At 24.2% G+C, this 20,014-nt stretch overlaps 4 protein-coding genes across 4 annotated transcripts; 1 reads left to right on the top strand and 3 right to left on the bottom strand.

Annotated features, from left to right (window-relative positions):
* Nucleotides 1-210: 210 nt before the first annotated feature.
* Nucleotides 211-1,857, bottom strand: LOC105365336 (adenomatous polyposis coli protein-like). Its single transcript, XM_011503471.1, has 2 exons — nucleotides 779-1,857; nucleotides 211-640 (listed from the first exon to the last, which is right to left on the bottom strand). The coding sequence occupies exons 1-2, from the start codon at nucleotides 1,803-1,805 to the stop codon at nucleotides 228-230; spliced, it is 1,440 nt and encodes a 479-aa protein (XP_011501773.1). The 5' UTR covers nucleotides 1,806-1,857; the 3' UTR covers nucleotides 211-227.
* A 3,784-nt stretch (nucleotides 1,858-5,641) lies between these two features.
* Nucleotides 5,642-11,610, top strand: LOC105365335 (uncharacterized). The gene is made up of 10 exons (XM_011503470.1): nucleotides 5,642-5,725; nucleotides 5,816-7,301; nucleotides 7,469-7,774; nucleotides 7,996-8,411; nucleotides 8,508-8,670; nucleotides 8,749-8,909; nucleotides 8,984-9,191; nucleotides 9,608-9,939; nucleotides 10,409-10,955; nucleotides 11,208-11,610. The coding sequence occupies exons 1-10, from the start codon at nucleotides 5,642-5,644 to the stop codon at nucleotides 11,582-11,584; spliced, it is 4,080 nt and encodes a 1,359-aa protein (XP_011501772.1). The 3' UTR covers nucleotides 11,585-11,610.
* A 1,779-nt stretch (nucleotides 11,611-13,389) lies between these two features.
* On the bottom strand, nucleotides 13,390-15,265 carry LOC105365394 (uncharacterized). Its single transcript, XM_011503536.1, has 3 exons — nucleotides 15,175-15,265; nucleotides 14,283-14,782; nucleotides 13,390-13,558 (listed from the first exon to the last, which is right to left on the bottom strand). Exons 1-3 carry the CDS (start codon nucleotides 15,263-15,265, stop codon nucleotides 13,400-13,402), a joined length of 750 nt encoding a protein of 249 aa, XP_011501838.1. The 3' UTR covers nucleotides 13,390-13,399.
* A 2,466-nt stretch (nucleotides 15,266-17,731) lies between these two features.
* On the bottom strand, nucleotides 17,732-19,286 carry RpL28 (ribosomal protein L28). The gene is made up of 4 exons (XM_011503469.1): nucleotides 19,189-19,286; nucleotides 18,742-18,837; nucleotides 18,349-18,591; nucleotides 17,732-17,867 (listed from the first exon to the last, which is right to left on the bottom strand). Exons 2-4 carry the CDS (start codon nucleotides 18,826-18,828, stop codon nucleotides 17,781-17,783), a joined length of 417 nt encoding a protein of 138 aa, XP_011501771.1. The 5' UTR covers nucleotides 18,829-18,837; nucleotides 19,189-19,286; the 3' UTR covers nucleotides 17,732-17,780.
* Nucleotides 19,287-20,014: the final 728 nt, after the last annotated feature.

The raw sequence follows: 20,014 nt of genomic DNA, 5'->3' as shown, positions 1-20,014 counted from the left end.
TGTGTGTGTGTGTGTGTGTGTGCATATACATATAAATTATAATAAATACTTCTCTCAAACATAAAATTTTATAAAATTAAAAAATCATTATTATAATCAATGTGATTGATGTCTAACTAAATAAATAAATTGTAGTTTGACTACTAATAAATTTCATATTCTTAGTCTAAACTAAAAATACATTTGGATGTAAATATTATTTATAAAAAAATTATATTTATAATATTTTATTCTGTTTGACAAATAGCTGTACGCTTTTGTGGTTGTTCATGCTTTAATTGTTGTTTTTCTAGTTTCTCATTTTTTTCACAATTAGAAAGTGTAGATATCCTAGGAAGATTGGAACGTAAGCTTAGAGAAGTAACATCATTTATATTTTGTCTTGTAACTTTTGCAATTCCTCTTCTTATGCATTCATCGAGCAATTTTTCTTCTTCAGCAGTTAAATCAGAATTTTCATCAAACAATTCTAATGAATTATTAGATTTACAATCACTTTGACATTGCCTTTCTCCCTCGGATATATTTGAATCATATGTATCATTTGTTGGTAAATTAAATGACGATACGTTGTCTATGTGTTGTCGAGTTACTTTTGCAATTCCTTTTCTAATGTACTCGTCAAGAATTTTTTCTTCGTCTACAGAAAAATAAGAATTTTCTTCAAATATCCCATCGTTATTAGATTTTTTTTTTTCATCCACCTCAGTATTTGACCGTTCATTGTTTGAAGCTACTTTTAATGTTTTAATTACAGCTGCTTTATTTTTTACATTACCTTGATCACGTTCATCTACATCTTCATCGTCGTCTATTGTCAAAGAACTTAAGCTACTCGCAGTTACAGATTGAAATTTGACTGGAGTAGATTCTTCTTTAAAAATTGCTAAATCATCTTCGAAGATGCTACGTTTTGAAATTTCTTGCTGAAATGAACACATTTCAGAAGATTGAATTTTATCACGTTGTTGTATTTTTTTTCGTCCCAATTTTTTATCCTTCTGCTGTACACTAGAAAAAACTAGCTGTGCCGGTGAATCTGGAAGTTCGCTTGGAGAAACAACTTCGCTAGCTCCTCGACTAAAATCACTTACTACAGAGCTACGATCATCGTGAAGTGATTGCTGATCACAACCACTAAGAGAGCCTAATGAACTACATCTAGAAAACATCAAAGGTGTTTGTTCTGAGAAACGGTCTTCAACAAATGTTACTATCTTTCCATCTCTATCTTTACACAATTCTACTGGTGATTGCGATGGAGTAACATTTATGATTTTTTCTAATCTTTCCTCGTTACATTTATCATCAAAATCTTCTGCATCATCTGGTAAATATATTTCTCCATCGGCGCCTCCACACTCTTTATCTTTATTTCCGAATTCCATGTAGCTTTTCAATTGATTAATTTCTTTCAATTTCTCCGATTTTGCTTCAGTACAATTGGTTGTTTCATTAACAATTGCGCAGTCCTTGGGTTCTATTTGAACTATATTATATAATTTTATATTATCAAGCTTCGGTAAATCTGTTGTAGATGTGGAAGTAGAAAAATTTAAAGATGTTTTGTGTGAAGTTTCTTTTGTATATGTTGTAATTGTACTTTCTTGTTCACTATTTACAGGGAGACACTCGATATGACTGACTTCCTCTATAACAGAATTTTCCTCTGCATAAAGTAGGCTGTAATTTGTTGGTTGATCGTAATCTGCTTCTATAAAATTACTAAAAAAGTACAGTTTATTGTTAATATTGACCGATGTTGATGCCTTTTTAGAAGCATGTCTTGCTACTTTTGCCGTCATCAGCTCCTTTTAAATGTGCTCTTGTTGATACTGTAGCAATATTAACGATCAACTGAAATCATTTAATAATATAATAATCATATTATTAACATTAAATATATGTTTTAAAAGATTAATAGATCGATAGTTAAAATAAAAAACACTTTGATCAACGTTGTTCAATAAAAATGATATTTATTATTAAATGATGCTTATCATTATAATTAACATTTATTAAAAATTTATTTAAAATTTAACTTATTATATTAATAAATATGTTTTTAATATGGATTAATTAATGGTATAAAGTGAAATCATGATGAATTATGAATACTATTCCATTATTTCATATAAATTATATTATGTATAAATTTTTTTTGTTGTCATTTTTAATTATTAGAGAAATATTTAGTTAGATTTTTTACCTTAAATTTTGCGATAAATATTAACATCTATTTGATTTTAAGCAGTATTTCCATAAAGTTTCGATCCAAAGCTTATTCTGTCAAAATTATTGGATACAATTAATTCAAACTATCATTGCTTACAATTGTAATTAATTTATTGACATAAAATATTATTCCATTCGACGTTTAATATGAAAACAGTGGTAAAACAAATCATGCGACAAAACAATTATTAATTAAATAAAATTAAATATATTTATACCTTTTCAAGTCTTAAAAGATCTGATAAGATTTGATATTTAATTTTTATAATAAAGTTTCCTAAAACAACTTTATTATTTTTAGCTTTTGTCTTCTTAAAATAATTAGATTCCATGTCTGTTTTATGGTATTTTTGTTGTACTACTTCTTCATTTAACTTTGCTTTGAATAAAAAGTTGTTCACGTAAGTTGTTAGTAATTTCCTGCTACTACATTGTTGACGATTAAATTCTTTCTGAAAAATAGTTAATTAAATAATTTTAAATCACCTATAAATACAATATTTTTTGAAATATCATAAATATAATATATTACTATCTATTATACACAGAGGTTAACTTTTTAACATAAAAATTAAAATTACTTTGAAAATAATTATATAACAAGTACTTATCGTACAATTTGACTGGTAATCAATTTTATATTTATCTTTTAATTTTCATATTTATATTAGTAAATTAAAAAGAAACTCATTGGTATCGATAGATATATTAATATAATTACATAAGTTTATTTAAAATACGCGTTTGCAAAATAAAAAATGTAATATTTATAACAACAAATTTAAATGGTAAACATTTGATATAATATGAATGATTGATATAAAAAGCGTATATTTGCGATCCACGTTTAATTGCAACATAAAATAGAAACTAAAAAATTTTATGATTAAATAATTATAATTGTTAACTAATTAACAATTTAAACAATTAAGATTAATTTAAAATTCCATAATCCCGACTGTAAAGGAAGGACTAACCTCAAACAATGTAAAAGCACTACTTGCAAAAACATCCATTGAAAATCCATTTTAAATTTAGTTACCACAATAAATAATGGATTTTGACAAGGAATCTTCTTTTCTTCGGAAAATTTGATCTAAAAGTATCGCGCTGTCTTATTTCTTTAATGTAACTACAGATAATCCCTGTAGGAATAATAATTATAAATAAATAGTACTGGCAAATAGTATTAAAACATATAGAATCGATTGGACTGATAAAACAGATTTTAATACAAGATCAGTACGGAGCCAGTAAAAAACCAAGGTAATAATAAAAAAAAAAAAAAATGTCTAATGCTGAGTATAATACCTATAAGGGCTCGAAGATGTGGAGGTGTCGAATTTATAATAAATTTAATTCTAGTGGTTAGAGCTGTTGCTGTTGGAGCTTCAATATTTTTATTAATTGTTTAGCTTTCATAATTGCAAATAGTGATGTATAACATTCGAATAAAAATTAACGATCATTTTTTAATATTATTATAAAGTAAATGTTAGATGTTAATTATTATGAACGAACGTATTAATAGGATTGATTTGCTATTAGTAAAATTATTATGCTTAAATGAACGTGATGAATAATTTTATCTTCATGATTTTAAATGTTTCGGGAAAATGTACTCGAATACCTCGATATTTTGAAATATCGTTATATGCTTTTAAATATATAGACATTTATTATCGTCTTTATGACGAATTATTTTTAATAATATGAATAATGCCACTTTACCACTTTACCGAGCCATTTAAATCCGCGTAAGTATTTTGCAAATTACTTATAAAAAGTTGTATGTAGTATCATTAATTTAAGTAATAAATACTATAATATGCATTACCATATAATTTATTAACTATGTAACAACACTTATGAAATTGCAATACAAAATTTTATATTTGCATCGGATCATTTAACATGCTAATTGAAAGCATGATTTTTTAATAATTTAATGTCGCGCGTTCATGTTCCAGAATATGCAGCTGTGGCATTTTAAAAATCATGGGAGATATACAGTGTCTCTATGGTTTATTTAAAATAAGCTGTAATGCATTACTTATTGTTCCGTTTGTATTATTAATTTTAATTTTATTGATTATTGGCCTTAGAATGTTTATAAATATTTTCCATAAAAAAAATGTAATTTAACATTCTTTATATAATAACAAAGTTATCTTTATCCGATTAAAAATTAATAGAGAATGTTGTTTAATTACTATATCCATTATTTATACATATTTTTTTAATATTTGGTAATATATGTACTTAAAAAAATTATTCCATAATTAATTTTAATTTTCCCAAAGTGTGATTCATAATTTTTCTGACAGATGGCGCACCCACGTTCGCAGGGCCACATGTAATAAATTTGGCATCATATCATTACAAAATATTTAAAAATTTTAAACGTTAGGATTCCAAGTTTCAGTCGGCACTATAGGCAGAAACAGGTTTTTTTTTTTTTTTTTTTATACGATATTTAGTTTTTAATACTGTTTAATTGTATTCAAGGATTTTTGACAATTTTAAGTTAATATTACCAAAAAATGTCAATAAATATATACGATCATACGATCAAGATGTAAATATATAATTTTTCTGTTATGTTTAAAATAATCAAGATTCAAGATTCTTAATGGAAAAATTCGCAATAGTGATGATAATTGACGGTTGCTCAAATAAACAAATTTATATACTTAAAAAGGGAGAATTGAAAGATAATTAATTGATCAACTCTCTCCCTAAGCTAGAGTAGGTATTGAAATATATTGTTAATTTATAATAAATATATGTTTCATTTTTTAATAAGGAATATAATTACATTTTTAATAAGGAATATAAATACATTATTAAAAATAATTTGAGAATTTATAAATATGTGAGATTGGAATGAAACGTTGAAATTAATGTTAATAAAAAGAATGAGGTAATTATAATGACTATTTGATATAATTATAACTGTTTATATAAATATATAATTATTGTATAATTTGTATTTATGAATATACAGTATTTTAAGTGATATATATATATATATATATATATATATATATATCTTTAAATATGTTTAAATTTTATTGTTAGTGTATTTTTGTTTTTATGTTTAATTATTATTTTTAAATAAAAAATGACTGATAATTTTCTTTTTTATATATTGATATTTACCAAAAGGTAATATATATTATTTTAAACAAATATACTTATTAAGAATGTATTACATATTAAACGTACATAGAATTAATAAAGAACTTTAATGACATTATTCTATTCAAACAATTTTTCTCGCACATTTTTTTTTAATACTTAAATTTTCAAAATTAATAATAATCTATTTGCTGTATAAAAAAAATTGAGAACGTAAGAATTACAATAAAATTACTTGATATGGTTTTATATATTTTTTAGAAATATGTCTGGATCGTACGAAGAATGTAAGAAATGGATTAGTTGGATTCATAAACAAAATTTAGAGAATATTTTAAATAGTTTAAAGGTACAATTTTTGTCATATATTTTATTATAAATTTATATATATATATTTCATAATGAAATAATTTGTGTATATATATATATATTTTTTCAGAATACGGAAAATATAGAACAAGATGCTGAAACCAACAGATATCTATTTAAACTTTTGTTGCTCTTATCACATTGTGCAGATCGATGCTTTAGAGAAAATCTATCGAAAGAAATTGAGATATTTAATATTGCTACTATGACCTGTGAGAAGTTAGCAAGTATACCAGATAAAAATAAATTATTCAGTGCTATATATTATATTCTTTCCTACTTATTGAAAAGAAATGTTTTTATGGAAGCTGAAATTATATGCAAATATTTATTTCCTGGAAAATTTGTAAATATTGATGATTATAAATCTTCAAACTACTATCAAATAGCGTCTTTATGGCAAACCGAAATATTTAAAAAATTAGATACGCTAACGGTGAATTTAAAGACAGAAAGGACGATTATTAATAAACTGTGTAGTTATATAAAATTTCATTTACAAATTTTACAATTTTGTGATGAAAATTCGTGCTACATATTTAAAACTATAGAAATCTACATAAAAAAATTGTCTCATATTCCATTAGATACAGCCTTTTCATTTCTATTAGAGTTGTTTCAATTTTTGTCAAACTATATTATAAATTTAAAAGTACTTCCACTGGTGGAAGCTTATAATCTCATGATACCTATAATAGGCTTAGCATTCTTAAAAAGAAATGATACGATTAATAATTTGAATATCACAACTTATTTTCGACAGTGTGATTCATATTTTCTTGAGTCTCTAAAGACTTCCTCCCAATGCCTTAATTCTTATAAGCTTTTTAGAGAATATGTTTTAAATTTATTTGAAACGAATTTTATGTCAAATGAAATTGGTAAAAATAGATTTAAAAAAAGTATTGAAATCTTAGATATTCTTACGCAAAAATATGGAATGAAAAATAATTCAATTATAGAGACTGTATTTGCAATAACTTATAGTTTCGATACTCTTTTCACGAACTGGGAAAATTTAGTTTCCAAACAGTTGCTAAATACAAATGTAACGTACGATGACATTTTATATATGGGCAGCAACTTTGTAAAACGAATTCATAATATTTTAAAAAATCGTTCGCTATCTGCGAATCATGTATGTAAAAAATGTCCAGAATCAGTTAAGTGTTTGATGAAAAAAGATATATACAATGCCTCAATAGCTACTTCAACGTATTTGAAAATTATTGCGAAAATGAACTTGGAGGCACTTAATGAAAATATTTTTACATTAGCAAAAGAATTAATAGAAGAGCTAGTGTTAGTATTTAATGAATTTGATAAGTCAGGCTGTAAATATTCATCTCCTATGTGGGATTTGTGTGGAAGGACAATTTTTAATATTGGATTAATAAGTGAAACAAAGTATCCCGCAGAAGTTGAAGGACTTTATGAAGTATTGTGCACTCAAATTGTTCATCGTGATGGCCTAAATAGTAAAGTTAGTAGTTTTGGATTAGAAAATCCAGTTGGTACGACGTTACATCGTTTATGCAATTCAAATTTTAATCAAGGTAAGTTTTTTTATTCTTGCTCTTTGAAAGTAAATTGAAAATTTTTTTAATCTAGTACATGCTATTTTTTGTTAGGTATTAATAAAATTGAATTGCTAAAATCAAATGTAGTAGTAATTGAAGGAATTGTAAATTTAATTAAATTATTGATCTTTTCTTTGTTTTAGAAAAGTATAGGAAGGCTATGAGTTATACAGCTTACAATGCACTTTTGAGCAATTATGAAAACAGAAAAAAAAAGGCATTTGATATGTGGGCCACCATCAAACTAAAACTCATAGACTCTCAAGAAACTCAAGAACTTACAATGCTAAAGTGTTTGAAAGTAGATATGAACGTAGTAAAAAAATTTGGCATCGTTGTGAATCTTGATAATTATAATTTAAATGATTTATGTTTGAGAGAGCTGAAATCTTTATATCAAGTTAAAAATAATTTGATTGTTGCAATGAAACATACTTTAATCGATCTGGGTGAGAATTGCTTTTACTTAATTTTATTTGTAGATTGTAAAGTTTGTACATAAAATATTGAAATTGCATATTTCAGTAATTTATATTTTAATCGTTATATATATATTTTTTTTTTAATTTTTTTTTTTTTTTTTTTTTATAAAAATACAAAGAAGTACATTACAATTGTAGAAAATTCTCTAGTTAAAATGAATAATTTCTATTTCCTTATTTCTAATTAGAATCTACGAATAATGGCTTGTATTATGCACAAGGTGTATTTCTGCTTTGCTGTCATGCTTTACAATTTAGCAAAAGAGAATGTATTTCTGATTACATTTCAAAAGCCATTCAGAAATTAATAAATTATCAGCCCAAAACACCAGGTAGTCAGTGTTTATTAGCAAATCTCAATTTCTTCAATATTATTGAAAAACTATGTGCTAGAAGTCAAGCTATTACTAAGCAAATAGACGATGCTAGTTTCACTATAAAAGCTTTTAAAAAATTAAAAGCCAAACCAGCGGATGATGAATTAGAAAATCAAGATGAAGTTGTACCTACATATGGCGGAATTAATATTGAAGAAGATGGTAAATGTGCTAAAGAATTACAAAATGTACTGTCTGCATGGGAAAATTGCTTATTTAAAAATGTGGTAAATTTTATTGATAACCGAGTTTTTTTTAATACAGTTCAATGTAGTTTAAAAACAATTTCATTTGTTATTTATGTTATATTTAATTACTTTTAGATATCAATTGTTAATGATTGGGAGCCTAAATTAACTCTGGAAACAATTATTATATGTGGAGAATACTGTCGATTATATAAATTTGTTAATAATGAACGGAAATCTTGGAATTTAGCTTACAAATTATCCACAGCTTTACAAGATCTTACAACATGCGTATACAGTAAATATTATTTTCTTTATTTATATTTGCTTTAATATTAATGTTTCAAAATAATTTTTAAAATTTTATATTTTTCAGTTACTAGTCGAAGTGTATCTTTAAGGCACATCGATGATGAATGGATTAATTGTGCTGAAAAACATGTTGAAAGTATCAAGTCCTCTAATAAAACCGCTGAAACGGATGTCGTTGCTATATTTTGGTTAAGCTTAGCAGATTTTTATTTTGATTGTAAAAAGGTATTGTAAAAATAGTTTTATTTCACATGCTTAAAAAAAACATTGGTAATAAATATAATTTTCATGTGTTTCAGATTGAAGAGGGTAGGATATTATTAGAAAAGGTAAAAATGATGTCAAATTATTATATGCTTACAAACCCAAAAATATATATTTACTCTACTGATATACAATTTCGCAATTACTATCTAATTAATTCAAATACTAGTCAAGAAGATTATTGTAAATTGTTGGTTGAAATTCATTACTTAATGATAAATTTACATGATATTATAATCGAGGGTAAGTAGAATTTCGTAATAAATCTATGATATTGCCAATTGTCCAATTTGAAACAATATTTTTAATGTAAATTCTTATTTACGGATATAGAATATAGTTAATATGATTTTGTAATTTTGTAAATTTTGAAAATGATTTTTTTTAAATACATAAGTGATTATTATTTTAAATATTTAGCTTGTTAAAGGCCATTAATTTTAATATATTATATTATAATAATATATTATAATAATTTATTATAATTATTTATTATATATTATATATAATTTATTATAAAATATTATAATTTATTATAATAATATAGTAATAATAAAAATTATTATACTAACTTTGCTTTATACCATTGCTTTATAAAAAAAAAAGTACAAATTACAATGATTAGAAAAATCATAACTTAAAGAATATATTGATTTTAGATGACCGCAGATTTTGGAATGTAAGATTTCATCTTTTTGCATGTGAACAAATGTTCGAAGTTATGTATAGTATAATTATTCCAATGAATAGTCTCTTATCATTTCGTGATGTATCGGCTCATCTTTCTTATGGACTAAAAGTTGCTCAAAGTTTTGGAATGACACTTAGGATAGCACAGTACCTAAAATATTTGTGTTATATCGATCTATTGCGCATACAAACGGAAAATTGTGAAGTGCGGCTTCAAGATCTCGAACACATTTTATGTCTTGAACAATTTAACGAATCCATGAAAGCCAAGGTTCAAGATAAAACAAACAGTGTAAACAGGGTAATGATCTTTATAGATAATTATAAAAATTTTACTACACGTATTATTTGCTATTATTAAATTAAATTAAACTGCGCACAATTGCTTCAAAATTTTGTAATATATCAATTGAACTATTAGTGCAATTCATTTAATAATATAACAATATCATACAATGTACTATATAAATATATAAAAACAATGTAATATTAAGAGTTATATCGAGTTGTTTTTTTTTCTTCTTTTTTTTCTTTTTTTTTCTTTTGGATTTTGATTATTAAATGTTTTTTTAATGTGAATTAATTATAAAAGTAGAATTTATAAAAAAAAAAAAAAATAATAGAAATAAAAAAACTATTGCCCCTTATTATTATTATAATAAAATTAAAAAATTCTCATTTCAATAAAAATAAAAAAAAAAAAAAAAAAAAAAACTGCTGATAATTAATGTTTCGATATTATTAAATTAATATACATTTTAACTTTGCAGTTAGCAATGACTCGTACAGATCTCAATGATCCAGCAATAATACCTATTAATCTAGGGAAGCACAATGCTTCGCCAGAGTTGAAGAAAAAAATTTTTTCAACGCCAAATTTCCTTACGCACTCGTTATACTGTCAGTGTTTTATTTGCACAAATCTCTATTATCAATATCTAACATTTTCATGTACTTATATTAGAGCGCATCTCTATAGTCTTCTAAATTATGCAAAAGAAGCCGAGCAATACTTTCACGGAGCTTATAAGATAAAACTGACAGTAGACCAGAGAGATAAAGATGAAACTCGACTCTACAAAGATTACAAATGGAAAAGGAATCAAAATTTCACAATCGATGCTTTACTATACATGTTGGATTTAAGTATGTTTATTATTGATTTTAAGCCAAAGCAAAAAGAGGATGCTTTGGCTTTAATCGAGGAAACTATGGAGATCGCATCGCAAAATGATTTAAATAAACATTATACTTGTGTATATGCGACCGAACTCTACTTTCAACATTATGTTTACGATGTTTTCAAAGAGCAATTATGTAAGTTTAGAATATAGATTTTTAATATTAATGTTGCTTCGTTAAAAAACAAATTTTTTATCTTTATTTCATGTTAAATTGTGATATTAAAATATTAACAAATTTAATAGTATTAATTATTAAGATATATAGCATTATAATTTAGTTTACTAATAATAATAAATAGACACTTGAATATGCATTTATAATTTCAATGATCAGCTCACATACAATAGAGTACTCGCAATAATATTAACGCTATTTCATATTTAGCTATCACCGTACCTCAAAATATAGCAATTGACATAACAAACCAACCGATTAATAATTGTGCAACACCTATGCACAATATTGAAAAAACAATGCGCACTCGACGTCAGCGCAAATCTTCACCGACAATAGACATTCCAGTTATCACGATTGTTGACACGAACAATGCGAATGATTGTGGTAATTCATTAATAGCCAAACCCAGCACTAAGGAGCGGTCTACCAGCAAGAGGTCGACTACCCGAAACGTACGCAGAAAAATTCTCTTGGATGAGACAGAAGAAATTACGAGTTCGACCGTAAAGGAAGAGCAAAAGTCAACTAGGAAAAGAAATGTGAAATCGATGAAAAAGCCAATTGATTTTTCATCAACGAGCTAACGACGTTGAATCATCACAAATTCATTGCGATATTACCATTCGTATGTTTGTAATCCACTTGTATATAAATAGTTAACTTAATACTTATGAATTCGTTATCTTTTCCTTCTATCTACTTTTATGTTTCATCAAAGGGTAATTATCGTTTTATAATATTTTATATCTGTATCTAATTTTATTATTCACCATTAGATCTATTAAAAGTACTAGCATTCTTTTCATTTTCTAATGAAGTAAGAAATTAGAAAGTACTCAATACAAATACATCCTTTTATGAATTTTAATTTTACATTTCATTAAAAATTTATTGTAATAAATTGTTATTAAAGCCGTTTAAAGCTGAAAACAATTATATTTTTTATAATATTTTATGTAAGTTTTTTAAGAAAATAATATCTAGCTATTTAGAGAAGGTATCTAATGTTATATGCAGATCATTGTATTAAAATTTTGCATTCTGTTTAACATTTTTCCAATTAGTCTCCCATTTCTTAGGAATGCAATTAATATATTCCATTAATGATATTTTTTATTAATTTTATTTATTTTAATAATTTCCGATATTTGATATTTGTTAAAGCTTTTATTGAAATTAATATGAGGTATTAATAGTAATACTGAAAAAATAAAGTATATAAAATATTCTTAATAATCATTAATTCTGTAACTTTAGTAGCAGTGAGGATCCCTTAAAGAAAATTGGTATCTTTGAAAAAAAAACTATATCTCTTTCAGTCTTAAAAAGGTAAATATTTTTTTTTAAACATTATCAATAACTATAAAATTTTTTTTAATATGTAAATAAGAAATATAGTGTAAAAAAAAAAATATATATATATATATATATATATATATTTAAATAAAAATTTGGTTTCTTAGTTTTGTATTATTCGAAACTTTCTATTTGTAAATATTCTCTTACTCATGCTACTTACTGATCTCGGACATTTGAACAATATATTTTGCTTTATTCTTTATAATATTAAGAAATAAATTTGATTAAAAAATAAAATTTGTTGTTACAAAGAATCATTTTCAATCAAAATTAGTATTTTTTTTTTTTTTTTTTTTTTTTTTTTTTAAAGAATTTTTATGCTAGAAGATACTTAATTATTCCATCGAGGTTTCAATTTGTTTATTATTTTCAATAAGATTTTTATTTAGATAAACAAAAATAAAATTGTATTTTACTATTGATTTCTTTCGTATTTCGTAAATTTAATTATAAAAGTGATTTAAATGTAGAAAAATCACATTTGCACACACCTAACGAATTATGTAATAAAGTAACTTTTTATTTTAGCTGTACGAAATTGCTGTAAAATATTTTTGTATAAAAGTTGAATTTATTTGTAATAATTTATATTAATTTAAGTAATATTAAAACTTTAAGAATTTTGACCATTTATATTATAATAAATTTGTTGTTTACGTTTAATCGTTCGATTACACAAATTTGTTATAATACTTTAAATTGAACTTGTGCTATTATTATTTTAGAATAAATTATTTCTAAATTTTTTACACTTAATCATTATATTTAAATTTATTATTTAAACTAAATATAAAAGTTCAAAATAAATTATAATAATGCTAATATAAACATTAAAATTTTTTAAAATATTACTATGATATGTGAAATTATAATAACGTCTTTGTAAAAAACATTTATGTCCGAAATATATTAATTGATTTATAAAAAAAAAAAAATATCACAGAAGAATGCTTTACGATTTTTGATTTCCTAGTTCAATTTTTGTTCCTAAGTCAAATTGAAGGATATAATCAATATTTAAATGCAATTCTTAATTGTTTTCATTTTGACTGGGCAAGTTCTATCAATGCAAGAGCTGCAATCCATCTTTTCTTATCCTCTTGAACCGATTTAGTAACTTTACCGTTTCCAACAAATGATGACACTTCTGTTTTGCTTTTATTTACTTTTTTATTTTTTTGATACTGCTTCAATGTACCCTAATACAAATATTTTAATAAACCACTTTTTATGATTATTATAAATATAAAAAGACAATAAATCTTTATTAATTATTATCCTTTTGAAGACATCCACCCCCATTTTATTGTGAATTCAATAAATTGGATCGAAATTTTATGCCAATGGCGGTAAATTTTTTCAAAAGGATTTCATTAGCCGTTACTCGTTTCTTCCCGTTAAATTAACTATTTACATACGTATAACAAAACTTCAACAAATTGAAATATATAAATACTAATACGTTAAAATATACATACGTATATGCGTATATATATATATATATATATATATATATATATACAATCAATAATAAATTACAAATTATTTTATAACGTACAAAATAGCTATTTATATTTAAATTTGTTATAATAGTACTTTAATTCTACAGCTAGTATTCATATTATTATTATTATTATTATTATTATTATTATAGATATTAGTATTAGCAAGATTAGTAGTAGTAGTATCATTATCATCACCATCATCATCATCATCATCGTCGTCGTCGTCGTCGTCGTCGTCGTCGTCGTCGTCATTATTATTAATATTAATATAGAAAAGGAATATATGCTATTGTGAGGAGATAATTGTTTGAAAAGTTCTTCGGAATGTTAATAAATTTTATATTACGTATACATTTTTAAAAACTACATTATTTTTCTGAATCGTAAATAATTTCAAAGTAAATTATATGCAACTTACATTGATTCTCGAAAAGTGGAATTGCGTGTGTTTCTCTCTCATAGTCTCATCTAAATGAATAATTTCCTGGACCTGCGAGTTTGGAAAATTCTTTGATGGCTGATATTCTAAGCAGAGATTACGTAGCCACGTGCTTTTTAAATTAATCTCGTCGGTCTCATTTTTTATAGAACCAAAGAAAAGTTCGTCACCACTTTCATCAACTTGACATTCTTTACTTTCATTAAAATTTGACTTAAGATGATGATTCGTTTCTACTGTCAAAATTTGCTTCTCCTCTGCATTAAAAAGACTATTGTGCTTTTTAAACCATTGATTCGTCGGCTCTAAATTCGAATTTTTTATGGGTTTCAGATACAAAACGTCATTCACGTTTGCAACAGCAGCATAAGTATGATCCAAGCGATGATGATTTCCATAAGTATAGCGTATTTTCATTTTTGTTGGACGAGATCTTGCTAAAGCTCTGTGACGATTGAATTGTCCGTTTTGACATTTTTCTGCAAAATATTCTCGTGTAAATATTTACATTCAAACATTAGCGATTTTAAGCTTTGTTAGAAAAAGTGTTACGATCCATGCAAATTTTAACATAAAAATTCAAAAATTTTCTTATTACTACTATATTAACGTATAAGCTTGTCTTATGTCTTACTAGTGAGCTTTCATTGTATTATAATTTAAAGTTGCGTATTTAAAGTCACGTTCCTAATGCTTATTAATATTTAAAATAATAGGGGATGCTTTTTTTTTTTTAATACTACTTTTGATTTAATAATTTATGAAAAATTTAATAAATTTTTAAGATTAAATTAATATTTACATAAATATTTCGTATTTTCAATAAAAATAAATATATGGTTAATAGTTAATTAGGTTAAATAGCACAAACCATTGTTTAATTTTGCATCTGTAGGATTTTTGTCTTTTAAAGTTTCACATTTATCGCAACTGCATCCTTTGCAAGTTGAAGCAATCTGCATTATTAAAAATATGATAAAATTTAAACTTTTACATAAATGTCATAGAAGGTGTTTTGAATACTCGCGCAACGAAATCGTGCAATGATTAATTCACAATTCAACTCGATCGCCAGTAGTTTGTTTATAAAAATTTCAAATTTAAAGACAATAACATTTATTTGACATAGATTTAAAACATTACCACATGGTATATAAACGAGATAGAGCGAATAAGAAACGAAAACTAAATTCAAGGTTTTTCATTTATATAAATAATATTAAGTTTATCAATCGTTATATAGGAAATAAATATGATATATCGTATGAAAATTGACGACATTATAGTAAGCGACATTATTAACTACTTAACAAAAGTAATATTTTTATTTTCAAATATTTTAATTGTGTATTGAAAAGCAAACTTTCAAACATTCGGATTAATTAGTTCCAATTATTTGCATTCTATGGTACAAAATCATCAACCTCAATACAAATAGACAATAAAATTATAAAAAAAAAAAAAAAAAAAAAAAAAAAAATTCTTTTATAATAAATTAGATAATAAATTCCTTGAAATACAATACTATAAATCAACAGATTCTATTGGGATCAAAGAATTAAATAATGAAAACATTTTAATAAAGAAACTTTATTAAATATAAAACAAATGAAAAGTGTAGGGCAATAAAGAGAATGAATTAAATAATTGGAAAATAAAATATTTTATTTAGGAAAATAGTTATATATTCTTTATTCCTTTAAAATAGGAGTGATAAATAATAAATAAATGCATAATTATATCGATTTGCACTGATTTCAAAATTAAATACGTACATTTCTTATTACGGATCGTTGCATTTTTTAAGCTATAATTATTATTTTTACGGATAAAAATATTTCATTCCAGTGAATATATAATTAAATCGTTTATATTAATAAATTCTTATTTATTAATTAAGTTTTGACGTGCAATTATTATATTTCCAATTAATAAACATTTTATATGAATTTTAATTTAAAAAAAAAAAAACCAAAATCTATGTTACTACATTTTAAATAATTTAGTTAATAAAACCATACGTAAAACTTCAACATTAACTAGATGATTACATATTTTAAGAACAAATACCCACCAAAAGTACTGTAAAATATTTCATTTGTTTTATAATTACTTATGCCAGATGCACTAGTTTTTAAACATTTTCAAATCAACATTGTAAAAATTGTTTAATTTAAAATCAAAGATTTTACAAAAAAATAGCGTAGAATCGCCAACATAAGTTTTATAATTTTCTTAAAAAGTAAAATAATGAAACGAAGGATGCAAAAAATACCATGAAAAATGGCATGAGAAATGAAAGGATTACGAAGAAAATAATTTTTTAATTTAATCCTTTTAATCTTATAATTGAATGACATCGATGCCTATCGAACGAATATATAAAGACTCGGATTTGACGATAATTTTTTTAACAAAAAATGGTATAGTATGAAAATAACGTAAATTGGAAAATCTAATGTTCTACATTTTAAAATACTTATTAACATACGAAAATGACAATGATTATATTACGTATATTTTCTTTCTATCTTATGTAAAAGTTTTTCCGTCTAGTTTATTTAATTTAATCTTATACTAACATTATTTGTTTTTCATTTTAATTTATTGATTTATAGATTTATTGATTATCGGTTATCTCTATTGTAAGAATACAATACATCATTATATAGTCTTTCTGTTGATCATAATTCTATTAATTATTTTAGATATTTTTTATTGCGCACAAGTTTTAGAGAAATTCTATACAATAAAAATTTCAATAAAATTGAAATTAAAAATTATATAGAAATTTTTTTCCCATAAAAATACTTATAAGAACCAGTCTTTGTTTTTTTAGTGCATAATCCAAATTTACATTTATTATTATGTTATACAAATTATTTGTATTTCACTTATTTTCTTTATATTTTATGTTAGTGATAAAATGTGTAATCTCCTTTCATTTAACTAGTTACATGTTTAAATTGTTATTTAATACTTACTTGCTCGTAATGTTTTTGTATTATAATGTCTATATTTCTTCAAGCATTGGTAAATTGTATGTTAATTTAATTAATAAATTATTGTTTCTTTGGGAATGTGTATTAAACATAAAGAAAATCGTTAAACTATAAATTAACTATTTGTCAAATTATTATATTTAACAATATATAATAATATAATCTAATTTCCTAAATTATATTATAAATTCACTTTGCATTTCGTTTTTCTAAATTTGAAAACATTTATTTAATATTTAAGGGGAATCTCAATTAAAATTATTAATCAAGCATCAAAATATATTTATATATTTAGGTAATAAATATTATAAATAAACATTATTTATAAGGATGTGAATTATGTTGGCCAAATTTATAAGTAAATGAAACAAATTCCCAGAAGATTTAAAAGGTAATAATTTTAAAGTAGTAATGAATTAATTAAAATAAAGAGAATAATTGTTTATTCCGTGAACATTTTATTTTAAGTAGGGCATTATTCAGCTTTTTTAGTAACTCTTGTTTTTTTTGTAGGTAATGGTTTTTGCGAGCGCAATATCGCACTAGCTCGACGCAATGCCACCTGAAAAAAAAAAAAAAGTTAACTTATCATATGAATTTTAAACACTTATCATTATAGAAATGGCTAAGCTTTAAAGCTTCGTTAGAATGAAAACGATGATTTATTAAAAAATATATCATCGTTTGTTAATAAATATCATTTTGATTTTTACAAATTTCTGTCAAAATAATATAAAACATGTTTTATAATGTAAGCTTTTTACTTTTAATTTCCATATGAATGTCAATATTTACAAGAATTAAAGATATAAATTAAAACCATATTTGAATGCGTATTTAATCAATAAAGAATTTGTTTGTATAGAAATTTATACGTAAAAATAAGGAAAATGATGAAATAGATCGTATCACTTCAATATTTCACCTATATTTGGAGAAAAAGAAGCAATCGTGATATTGCATTTAAATAAAATATATCGACCAAATTTTACAACACTATGTTAATATTATTATTAAATATGCTATGACACGAAATACTTTACCTTTGTAAGATCAAGACGGTATTTATTTTTCTTTAATAGATTTTTTAATTTGTATAAGGATCTGCGTGGACCAGCCTTCATTGTGCTCTTAACGGTTGCCTTTGCAAGTTTATTTATATTTTTCGTTTTCTTATATACAACGGTGAAACCTTTCCTATCGGGTGTATCAACTACACCGATACTTTTGCGATGAACAAGCCCAGAGTATCGAAAACTGCTCAGATTTGTTAAATTATTTGTTTCCTAAAGCACAGTGAAGGAGAATAATGTAGCGTACAAGATATTAGTATATTAAAATAAGTGCAGGTAACGCATGTCATATTATTAAAATAGACATTCAAAATATATTTAACGAATTTATAATCAATGTCTTTATATATAAGTGAATCTTACCGTTGAAAATGGCTTGCTAATGTTACGTTTCTTAAGAAGAAATGCGTTGTTATTGCGGACAATCATCCAATTTAAATGGGACGACATTTTGTGATGCTGCAATCAGTTTATTACAATCATGAAAAATCATTGGATACTTTAACGTATTTTCATCTTTTTGCCAATTGGTTAAAAAAAAAAAAATAAAAAAAAAAACAAAGAAGTGTCGATGAAATAAATTATATTTTAATTTATTAAGACTAATTAAATTAATTTTAATATGAGAGGCGTGCGGAGAAGGAAACGTAACCTCATCCTCTTGCATTTGCCACGTGTTTTAATATTTAATTACATTAGAATCATATTTATTATTGTGAAATTAAGATATTAACTCATTAATAACTAGTCTTTCAATTAAATATTACAATAAATAATAGTTTGATATTAATCATAATACATTAAATTTACCTTCTCTACTGCTTAACGTAGAAGCCAATGCAAATAGAATAAAAGAGAACGAGGTTATTTCGATTAGTTTCTTTGATTTAGTTATTTGAGGTTAGGTCTCAGCTCTTTGATCGACAAGAATTTCGGAGCTTGGAACAATTAGATTAGCATCAATTATTTTGAATTTGAATCTTCAATTTTGATTTTGATGAAAACACTAATATATCTACACATATATACGTATATATATATATATATATATATATATATATATATATATATATATTAGTTCTATTAATAAAGATTTCTTAAAGTCTATATTAAATAGCCAGTTGTTGCAATTTTTGGAGTAGACTCGTCTATTTTATAAATGTAAATTAGTGATCTCGTTTAAGTTATGCATGGACAGTTTTTTTTTCTCTGCTTCACCAGCTTCAGCCAATTTTGGGAATAATAATCTTTTTACTTTTAAATATTGCATTTAGTGTGTTTTTCAATTCATAAATTAAAAATCTATCTCGTGTAGGTCTTTAAGATCTTAAGTGGAGAGTCCGTAATGTCCGTAATGCATTGTTTATAATTCGATATGCAAAACGTGAATCAAGGAATTGACACAGAATTAATATATAAAATTAATATTCTTCAAATATAAAAATGATGTGAAATGTAACACCAACCAACGGGACGAATCTAGATTAAAGAAGAAACAATCGCTTCAGCATTGCATACGTATGATTTTTAATTACCGCCCTGCCGCTACTCCATTTAATATTATAGGCGGCGAACGTGAAACGAAACATTAACAAGCGATTGGCTGTCATTTTCGAATGTTCTAACAATATTTGTA

The sequence above is a fragment of the Ceratosolen solmsi genome, unplaced genomic scaffold, assembly GCF_000503995.2.
Source record: "Ceratosolen solmsi marchali unplaced genomic scaffold, CerSol_1.0 scaffold33, whole genome shotgun sequence".
Lineage (NCBI taxonomy): Eukaryota > Metazoa > Arthropoda > Insecta > Hymenoptera > Agaonidae > Ceratosolen > Ceratosolen solmsi.
Note: the sequence above shows the minus strand (reverse complement) of the source record. Positions and strands in the feature narration are given on the sequence as shown.

What these genes read in the sequence shown, in the direction of transcription:
- LOC105365336 (XM_011503471.1), bottom strand. Translation starts at nt 1,805, where the DNA reads ATGACGGCAAAAGTAGCAAGACATGCTTCTAAAAAGGCATCAACATCG. An exon ending in TGTAGATGAACGTGATCAAG is followed by an intron (nt 641 to 778) that starts GTAATGTAAAAA and finishes ATTTTTCTGTAG; the next exon opens with ACGAAGAAAAAATTCTTGAC.
- RpL28 (XM_011503469.1), bottom strand. Translation starts at nt 18,828, where the DNA reads ATGTCGTCCCATTTAAATTGGATGATTGTCCGCAATAACAACGCATTT. An exon ending in TTAGCAAGCCATTTTCAACG is followed by an intron (nt 18,592 to 18,741) that starts GTAAGATTCACT and finishes ACTGTGCTTTAG; the next exon opens with GAAACAAATAATTTAACAAA. An exon ending in ACCGTCTTGATCTTACAAAG is followed by an intron (nt 17,868 to 18,348) that starts GTAAAGTATTTC and finishes TTTTTTTTTCAG; the next exon opens with GTGGCATTGCGTCGAGCTAG.
- LOC105365394 (XM_011503536.1), bottom strand. Translation starts at nt 15,265, where the DNA reads ATGCAGATTGCTTCAACTTGCAAAGGATGCAGTTGCGATAAATGTGAA. An exon ending in AGATGCAAAATTAAACAATG is followed by an intron (nt 14,783 to 15,174) that starts GTTTGTGCTATT and finishes AATATTTTGCAG; the next exon opens with AAAAATGTCAAAACGGACAA. An exon ending in TCCACTTTTCGAGAATCAAT is followed by an intron (nt 13,559 to 14,282) that starts GTAAGTTGCATA and finishes TATTTGTATTAG; the next exon opens with GGTACATTGAAGCAGTATCA.
- LOC105365335 (XM_011503470.1), top strand. Translation starts at nt 5,642, where the DNA reads ATGTCTGGATCGTACGAAGAATGTAAGAAATGGATTAGTTGGATTCAT. An exon ending in ATTGCTTATTTAAAAATGTG is followed by an intron (nt 8,412 to 8,507) that starts GTAAATTTTATT and finishes AATTACTTTTAG; the next exon opens with ATATCAATTGTTAATGATTG. An exon ending in TCTTACAACATGCGTATACA is followed by an intron (nt 8,671 to 8,748) that starts GTAAATATTATT and finishes TATATTTTTCAG; the next exon opens with TTACTAGTCGAAGTGTATCT.